At 29.5% G+C, this 10,443-nt stretch overlaps 2 protein-coding genes across 2 annotated transcripts in view; both read left to right on the top strand.

Annotated features, from left to right (window-relative positions):
• Positions 1 to 213, top strand: part of LOC105113252 (cysteine-rich repeat secretory protein 38-like) — an 835-nt gene extending 622 nt beyond the window's left edge. Inside the window, exon 2 of the mRNA XM_011009349.1 lies at positions 126 to 213. Coding sequence (XP_011007651.1) covers positions 126 to 213 — 88 coding nt within the window. The remainder of the gene's footprint in view (positions 1 to 125) is intronic.
• An 8,479-nt stretch (positions 214 to 8,692) lies between these two features.
• The window catches only part of LOC105113241 (cysteine-rich receptor-like protein kinase 10), a 6,401-nt gene continuing 4,650 nt past the window's right edge, over positions 8,693 to 10,443 (top strand). The window contains exon 1 of the mRNA XM_011009333.1: positions 8,693 to 9,654. Within this exon, the coding sequence (XP_011007635.1) occupies positions 8,823 to 9,654 (832 nt within the window). The 5' untranslated portion in view covers positions 8,693 to 8,822. The remainder of the gene's footprint in view (positions 9,655 to 10,443) is intronic.

Raw genomic sequence — 10,443 nt, 5'->3', positions numbered from 1 at the left:
TTAAAATTGTTCCAGCTGACAAGTCTTCATCAACAGATCGTTCAGTGAATCAGATGACAGTCTCTAGTTTCTTCCCGAGGTGATTGTCAATGAAATTGCCACTATGTTAATGTGTCTGGCAACAGGCATGGTTGGGAATATATTATTTCAATAGTGTATCGTAACAATGTGCCTGATATTCTTAACCACTTTGTTAAGGTGCCATGCTTGTGAATGAGCATATTCAACTTGTGTCAAATTTCAACAGCAACAATGAGAAAATAGTGACATTTAGTTACTTGATTAGCACTTAATCTCCTAAAAATGAGTTAGGTTAGTATTCTAGATGCAGTAGGTTGAGTAGTAGACCCAGGTTAATATAAATATGGGTTTAAAGCCTACTTTCCATCGGCTTTTTTTTTTTTTTTGAAAATCAAAACAAGAGAATATTCAGTTTTATTAATGTGTATTTAGTTAAAAAAAACCTAATCATAAATTGAAAATTATTTAATTAAATAAATTAAAAATTATATTTGTCAATAACTACCAAAAAAAAAGAAAAGAAGACGTTGATGTATTTATTTGACTCTCCTCACTACAAGTTGGATATTTTTTCTCTAATACAAGAGAATAAATGTGTAAGTATTGCTAATATATTTTTTAACCAAAATGTATTAAATTAATTATTTAATATATATTAAAAATTATTTTTAAAAAATATATCAACTAAAAAAACAAAATTAAAAAAAAAAAAGAATCTACACACCTAGCCCATGTTAAAAAGGGATAGACAATATGTTATTTTGCCCTATTGACAGTAGAAAAAAAAAAAAAAGCTGAAAAAAGAATCTACACACCTAGCCCATGTTGAAAAGGGATAGACAATATGTTATTTGCCCTATTGACAGTAGGAAAAAAAAAGCTCAATCATGCAGACTTGCAAGTGTAAAACAAAATATATCTCAAATGTCTAGAATAAGAAATAATAATTTTTTTTAGAAAAAATTTAAGGGAAAAAAATTACAAAAGAATATAAATAAAATAAAAAGAATGTTGATAAATATGCTAGATGTGAAGTGATAAATATGCCAAATTTAAGGGGGAAAAAAAGGAAAAAACAACAAAAAAAATTCATGAAATTTTTTTTTACAAATCTTTCATTCTATAGTACTGCTATAGTAAAAACAATTGAAAAAAATTATAAAATCACCATTTCTCAAAGAAATTAAAAAATTAAAAATTACTATTTCTACATTGATTTATCATTTCCTTTCAAAATATATATATTGATTGTCAGTTGGAGGCTTACCAACTTGTATTTGAAAAGTGTAGATTTAAACTACTTTAATGAATGTATTATAGCTGTATGTTACATAGCAAAAATATTTGTATATAAAAAAAAATAATATCTAGATTATTGAAAACTTTTTAATATTATTATTATATTCAACATAATAATTCAAACTTGAAAAATTATAATATGAATTTTGCTTAATCTAAGTTTTAAATTATATTATATAAAAATTGTCCTGACATGAGTACTGGATAGGTTTAAAAATAAGAAAAAAAATAGAATTCTCAAGTTGACCTTAGAATACAAAACTTAATTAAGTCAAGATCAGAAATAAAATTTTCAAGGATTCTCTAATTTCCAAACCAGGTATCTTATCTTAATTTGATAACACAAAAAAGAAGTTAATGAAAGAGCAACCTAAAGAAACCACAAAAGAAAAAAAAAAACAGGTAGCCAAAGAGGGAAGTACTACAAGATGTGAATTATTACATGATTATTACCTTCATAAATCCTAATTAAGAAATTCTATTCAGACATCATCAAACAAGAAAAACAACTTTCCAACGTAGAAAAACACACACAAAGAAGGACTAACGGTACATGTTCTGCGCAAGTAATGATCATTATACATAACTTAATCCCAAGGTAAAGCAATATAAAATCCAAATTAGAAATATCAGCATGATTCCGATAGCTGTGCTAATAATGGTGGGTGATTCGCTTCCTGAGAATTATTTTCGAATGACTTGTAAAAGTATAGGTAAGGAAAATCTTTTCTCAACCACCAAGCAAGAATGCTTTGTGTGGAACATTCAAATATATCCAGAAGATGGAAATATACCTATATATATATATATTCTCAAAAAGAAATATAGAAAAAAATATTATATTCCAATATGTGTGAATGTGGAGTCTTAATTATCCATGTGTGAAACAGGAAAAAATGAAACCACAACTATGTGAATAATGTATTAATGTGAGTATATGTTGCACATACATGGTCATGATGTTACAACATTATTTCCAAGCACTTATGTTCTTATTTTTGTACCTTTCTATACATATCCAGTATAAGTACCATTATAATGTATTTGCTAACTTCAAATATATAAAACTATTTTAAAAAAAAATAATATTCAAAAAATATATAAAAAAATATATTTGAAAAACAATGAATATATCCTCCTACAAGAGATATCATTGGGAAATTTTTAATAACAGTGCTCCTACAAGAGATATCATTGGGAAATTTTTAATAACCGTGAAAGTTTGATTAGCAATGTTGCATGGTAATAAAAACATGGTTATTAAACCTAAACTAATTTAGTGAATCAACTTAGAATCTAGTTGGTGGCTGGACTGATTTAGATAAGGTAAAAAACTGAGATGAGCAAAAACTTGGTTGACTTACATGGTTGACCTGTAACTTGAGCAACCTGGCAAAACCCAGTTGAGACCCTTTTTTTTTTAAATGTATTTTTTCTTTGAGGTAAAGATTTTTTTTATATTTTTAGTTGGTTATTAACCATTTTCAAAGTTCACTATATAAATCCTAAAAGAATATTTTATTTTTTTAATATAAAATTTAAAGTCCTTTAATATATATAATCTATGTTCATAAGAAAAAAGTTATGGTTTTTCAATGTGGGATAAAAAAATATTTTTGATTTAAATACTTCAACTTAAAAGGATAATATACTAATATAGTATATTTTCAATGTGGGATAAAAATCTTTTGAAATAATCTTTTAAACTTGATTATTTATAACATGTATAGTCTATATTCACATGGATTGTTTTTTTATTTCTTTCATATAAAATATTAAAACTTTAAAAATATATATTTTTATTTTTCCAGGTTGATTTGGGTTGACCTGGTGAACCCATGTAACCCATAACCCGATCCCCTGGTCGGGTCAATTCCCAAATCAGGTCTGATAACTATGGGTAAAAAGTTTATATATCCTAAAATAAGCTATATTGATGAAAAATATTGAATTTATTAAGAATTTATGTCAGTCTATAGACTTATTAATTTTGACTTTAATGTTAAAAAATTAAATACAAAATTAATTGTTTAGATAATATATTTAAATTCATTTTTTTCTAATTGATACACACACACACATACTCGTTAGGAGGCCTGCGCTTCGCTGCGGGCTCACTTTTTATTTTCTTAAAAAGTTGGGTCCTAACACTAGCAAGATCCAAGACTATTTGGATCCTGCACAGGTAGGACCCAAGTTGGGTCCTGTATAACCAATGATCCAGTGCTATTTTGGGTTTCACAGAATGCAGGGCTCAAGGATAGTTAGGTCTTAGTATATCCAAGCGCCACGTGTGTATAGGGGTCTGCCCAGCACAACGCATGATGCAAGCGCCACTTGTACGCTTTAGGCCTGAGCCCAAACGCCAATTATTTAGATAGATTTACTTACGCATGATGCAAGCGCCACTTGTACGCTTTATGCCTGAGCCCAAGCGCCAATTATTTAGATAGATTTACTTATAGAAAATGATAAAATTCATAATAAATCAGAATATGGATGCTATGACCATAAAACTTTAAAAAAAATGACTTGTATTGAGAAGAGGGGGATTTTTTTGGGGTGGTGATTATTTTCAATTTGGGAGGGGAAAGTTAAGATAGGGAAGAAGAAGGGGAAATAGAGGAGGAGAGGGTCGGTAGAGTGGTGAAATACTCATTCTCTTGATGATTCGGTCAGCAATTTTGATGGTGAATTGGTTACGTCACCATACAGAGATCTGAGTTTTTCCTCTCATTTGAAAATTAAAAGAATGATTATTTTTAAATTTCTGATGTGAAAATCTACCATTATTGTTGTCTATTCTCCTTCCTTTTCCACCTAAAAAGTGATTATTAGATAAAACTTGTAAAGCTTGCTCCTCTTTATCTTGTTGTTTCAACTTTTGTTTATGAATTAGGAAGGAACTTTGCAATTCATCAATGGAAAGTTTGAAGAATTACAAAGAAAAGATAGAATTTTCTAATAATATTATTTATCAATGTTGCCGATATATATACAAAAGTATATGCTGAAGTTAGGCTACTGTTACAACAAGTCATGTTATTGTTAAGTTTAACTAATTACATAATTTTATCCCTAAATAATAAGAGATAACCACTTTAAGTGAGTTATCTTAATTGGATCCCAATAGATAATTACTCTAGTCACATATTTTAACATTGTTCTTAAAGGTGGTGTATGGTTGTCATACATACTCAGCTTATCAAGACAATTCATAAATACTTTATTGGATACTATTTTCGTAAGAACATTAGCAAGTTGAAATTTTGACTTTACAAAAGAAAAATGGATGATGCCAGCCTCACACTTCTCTTTGATGTAATGTCTATTAATCTCTACATATTTTGTACTATCATATTAAACATGATTATAGACCATCTTTATAGCTAATGTACTATCACAATAGAGATTCATTGTAATTCTTTGAGAGAATCCCTAATCTTCTATCAAGTACTTAACCATAATAATTGACATGCAACTGGAATGAAAGTTTCTTAATAATCAACCTTATAAGATTGTGTGTATCCTTTTGTGATAAGTCTCGTCTTATATCTTTCAATAGTTTTATTTGTATTGTGTTTGATAGTAAAAGTCCATTAATATTCAACAGTTTTTTTCCTATTGGAACAGTAACAAGATATCATATAATACTTTTTTTTTTATAGCCTCCATTTCCTCTGCCATGGCTATAGTACAATGAGAATTTTCCAAAACTTTTTGTAATGTACTAGGAACAGAGACAGAGAATAATTTACCCACATAAAATACATATGATGTAGACAGCTTGTGAGATGAGATATGGTTACTTATCAGGTATTTTACGTTGGCTTATGTATCGGGTTCATATTTAGCAGGGGGAACACATAGGTAGAACGTGATGGAAGTACATGATGAACAGGGTTAGATGGCAAACTATTTTCAGGAGAATTTTTGAGTTGTACCTGCAGTGTTGTTGACAACTCTAGAGAGGAGTTGACCGGTGCAATAATAGGTATTGTACTATCTAGAAGTTGTTGAGAGTTGTCACAATGATCATTAGAGTTTTGTGAACAAAGATTAGTAGTAGAAGGTGTGTCCATAAATGTGTCTATTGAAGAGGTGTTTTCATCTGATGATCCGTTATTAGGTAGAATCATTGATTTTATATCAAAACACAAGACATCATTATGAATTGTAAGGTGTCAAACATCTTCCGGGAAAAGCAGGCTTTAAATTTATAATAGAGTAATAAAACTTGGATTCATCAAAGATAACATCCATAGCATTTATACACTTTTTTAGTAGACTCATAACCAATAAAGACACATTTCAATGCTCTTGACTTTAGTTTATGCCTAAAAATTGAAAGACACCCTAAATTTATAAAATGAAGTTTTAAAGGCACAAGGCCTTCCAACAATGAATTAAGGAAATGGGCAGGAATTATCCAACATGGAGAAACCACTCTATGAACTTGCCATCAGTGATTGGCTTTGAGCAAATTTAAAGGATCTCGAGTTCAAAATAAATTTAGTTCGGTCAACAAGCCCAAATAGCACCACATTTTTTAAAAGGTGTGGAAGACCTTTGGTGTGCTTTTTATTTTTAAAAAAGAGAAACAAATGACACATTGGCTATAATGGTATATGATGAGGTGCCTACTTAAGCACTAACTCGGAATCCAATCATTATTGTGATGGCCAAAACAATGAATGTCAAAACAATGAAGAGGTTTTTGTGGATTGAAAATTTGATCTCAATCAATTTTTATAAATAAAAAATTTAATAAATATCATAAAAACCTTTTTAAATCATTTAATTACACTCAAACACACTAAAATAAGCAAAAAATAAAATATAACTCAATCAAATAAAAAATCTCTAAACTAAGCTCAATTGATTTTTATAAACAAGATAAAGGTTTAAAATCAGTAAAATCAAATCTTTATTGTCGAATATATTCCATCAAAAATATAAACAATGAGTTTTTTTTATTGAGAAATAATTTACGAGGTAACATTTTCTTTTCTAGCTATTTTCCCTTGAGTTTCTCTCTCATCTCTCTAACATAAAAAAGGAATAATGAATAAGATGAATTTTAGGATCAAAATAAAAATTGTAGTGAATTTAAGATTGTCTATATATTTTCATTTTAGTTCTTTATTTCTTAATTTTTTATTTTCATGATAATTTAAAATATAATTTCATCTAATTATATTTTAAAAGGATTCATTGAAAGAAAGAAAAAACATTGAAATTAAAAAAGAAAAGGCAACAGGTTCGTTCTTTATATAAACAATGAAACCGATCTTAGTTGGTTTAATTGTTTTTATATTTATATCCAAAGACTCTTTGAAAATTAATTAAATAAAATACTTTTAGCTTCTTCTATTTTTGTAATAAAAAATAGAAGAAGTCGGAGTTTGGTATTCCCTCCAAAGGTAACGCTTTGGTGTTTATTGCATAAGGTTCATGCGAGAAGTGCCGTTTGAACATCTCGTTTGAAAATGCCGTTCAAATAGAGATTTATAAAAAAAAAATATATTATTTTTTGTATAATTTTTTATTGTTTTAATATGTTAATATCACAAATATATATATATATTATATTTTTTAATGAAAATATTTTAAAAAATTATTATTATTATATTCTAAAAAAACAAAATAAAGATGGCATCACCATATATTATTAAAAAAATAATTTTGTTAGCATCATATGTGCCTCACGCTTAAAAAGCCTAAAACCATGCACCAATATTGATACAAACATGTTTTTATACTATTAATATTTATCTTATAACCCATAACTATATATAAAAAGCATAAATATTATATAAAAATACTTGATTTAAATAAATTTGTTTAACTTTATAACTAAAATAGGAATTTTAATATGGATTTTTTATTTTTTTTCATATAAAGCTAATAATTAATAATTTAATTAACTTTTCCCTTTTTCATAAAAATCTAATTATTAGTAATTTTACTCATTCCATATCTAACTAAGAAAAAAACTAAACAACAATATATAATTTCTCAAGACTAGTTAATTTCGTTTTCTATATGCCAACTCATGCATTATACAAAATCTTAAACAGCCAACTCATGCATTATACAAAATCTTAAATAATATATATAAAAAAAACCTCTTAAATCATCCCTAACCTATATAATACATCATATAAACTTTATATTGATTATCAAAAATGTGAAATTACTTTAAAACAAGTCATTGAAGGCCAATATTATATATTATTATATCGATGATATTGCCAACTAATTTTTCAAGCAGTTGATTATAAGTTCCTTTAAATAATAAGGATGTATTTGAATTTTATTTAGCATAATGAAATTACTATTTTTTTTTCTAAACAAATAAAAGAACTTATCAGTCAATAAAAACAGCGTATAGAAATTTTTCTAAAAAAAGAAAAGAACTTATCAGTCAATAGAAACAGCGTATAGAAATTTCAAAGAAATGAAGACAAATTAGCGCTGGTCAACAAATCCAGAATGACTTTCTGTCCACTATCATTATTGCAGTTGCTTGAAAATAATTAAGTTATTATTTAGTTGCACATTTGCTTTAGCTCTTTGTCTGCCATTCAGACGTTCTATAAGAACTTTCCACCAAGTCAACTATCTAAATGTGGCATCACGCTTTTTCATCGACTTCAGTCTCCAGTGTTGCTCTACTCCTTGTCCACGTTCCCTTTACCAGATCTGATATTCTGATATATATAATGTAAAATATAATTTTTTTTCCTTATAAAAGCACGGCTTAAATAATATTGTTTTTATTTTTAAACATGCTTGTAATAAAATTTTTGTTTTCTAAAGCATCAAATATGAACTTAGCAATGGGTCTAAAATATTGAGGACTAGTTGTTACTTCAAAGAATATTACACTGCTTGTATTGTCAATTATCGAGTTATAATTTCTGTATGAAAATAATAATGTATGTATTTGTACTTTATTTAAACTATATAATGGAACTCCTATTTGATTTTCCTAGAAAAAAAGAAGTTATAAGTCTAAAAAAATATTTTGTTTATTAAAAGTGAACGAATAGGTAATTTTAAATAATGAGAAAAGAAAAGAAGATAAATAAGGATATTTTTTTATTAAAAGAAAAATTGCTGTTTTTTATCCATTATTATAGTGTATATTATTTAATTAATTGATAAAATGATATAAAATATTAAGTGATTTTAATTAGTTATTCTAAAGTAAAGATTGCGATCAATCAATAGAAAAACTTGATATAGAAATTTCTAAGAAATGAACACAAAGTAGCAGAAAGCAACACGGCAAGGGACTCCATGATCTCTGTCCACGAGCATTGACTTTTTTCCCAATCAGAGAACAATAAATGTGGCGTGACTCTTTTCATTCACTTCAATCTCCAGTTTTGCTAAGCTTCTCTCCATCCCTGGTCCGCATTACCTTTCATCTGATAAAAAGATGCAACTTTCTTTCTTCAACCATGAGGGCTGCTAGCTAGCTGATCACCAAAAAGATGAACTCTCTCAAATTCTACGTTATCCTGCTCTCGTTGCTTACCGTTGCTATTATCACTCTAGCACAAGAGGATGCCAATTATCTCTATCATAATTGCCAAAACGCAACCACCTCCGCAATAAACAGCACCTACCGAGTCAATCTAAATCTCCTCCTCTCTTCACTTGCCTCAAATGCAACCCGGAATAATAACAATGGATTCTACAACACCTCTTTCGGGCAGAACACTGATCAAGTGTACGGCCTGTTTATCTGCCGTGGCGATGTTAGCAACACAGTTTGCCAAAATTGCGTCACCTTCGCCACCAAAGATATAGTCCAGCGTTGCCCAGTTGGAATAGCGTCCATTGTGTATTACGATGCGTGCATCCTACGTTACTCTAACGTGAACTTTTTCTCTAAGGTGGATCAAAGCCCTGGTTTCTCCATGTGGAACTTACACCCGACCCCCCAGTTTTTTAACAATCTGGTGGGAGCCGCCGTGAATGATTTGGCTGCTCGAGCTGCAAGTGCTCCTCCAGGCGCTAAAAAGTTTGCCGTGAACAAAACGTCTTTCAATGCGTTCCAAAATATATACAGCCTTGCCCAGTGCACGCGGGATTTATCTAGCTCTGATTGCAATCGATGTCTCAGCGCAGCTATAGCTGGATTGCCCAATTGCTGCAGCAGCAAGATAGGAGGAAGAGTCTTGTTTCCTAGTTGTTATATTCATTATGAAATTACTGAATTTTATAATGCAACGGCAGTTGCAGCGGAGTCACCGCCTCCTCCTCCTCCCCCCGTGGCTCTTCCTTCTCCTCCACCTCCTCGTTCAGCGACAATACCAGAAGGTAAAGTTATTTTCCACTATTTATTGGTTTATTCAATATCTTTAATATTCCCCACTCTCTAACAAAATCGTTACTATATATAGAATGCACTCGTCGAAATTTAAATTTATCTCTTAAATTTTTTGGATGAAATTTATTTATTAAATTACAAAATACAAAATCCTTAAGTCATTTTGGAAAAAAAAAATCAATCCTTTTGTAAATTTTAAAATTAAGCTATGGTTTGGTTTTGTTTTTGTTTTTGTTTTTTTTTTCCTGGTCAGTTGATATTCTTGATTCAAATGTGATGGTTGTGGCATCATTCTTGTAAGGTATTCTTGCCATGTGATCTTACGATTTTATCCTCCAAAAGGCATCTCACATGTTTGAAAATCAATTCCTAGTCCTCGTTAGAGGAAAGTGTATCTCCACTCCACGTGATAGGACCTCCAAAATGGCTCGGTTCTGTACGTGATATTATTGCCATGTGATCTTTCGATTTTTTGCGTGTTGTGCGCAAAAGTACAAAATAAAATGAAGTAAAATAACAAACACTTGCAATATTTACCATGTTTGGATCAAGAATTGCATACCTCCATGAACAAGTATGTGAAAAAACCTTGCAAGAACAAATCCCTAAAGTCAAGCCCTCTAAAGACAAACTTCTCAAAGCAACCATCACTAACATAGTTGGAATTGTCATGGCGCCGGATGTAATGTTACAGCTCGTGTTTCCAGATTCCTAATGATGTGGTGTTGATAACCATTTGTCTCCTCTCTTCTCTCTCTTTTTAGATTTAGATTTTCACA

The sequence above is a fragment of the Populus euphratica genome, unplaced genomic scaffold (assembly GCF_000495115.2).
Source record: "Populus euphratica unplaced genomic scaffold, PopEup_1.0 scaffold405.1, whole genome shotgun sequence".
Lineage (NCBI taxonomy): Eukaryota > Viridiplantae > Streptophyta > Magnoliopsida > Malpighiales > Salicaceae > Populus > Populus euphratica.
This window is presented reverse-complemented; position numbering and strand designations above follow the sequence as displayed.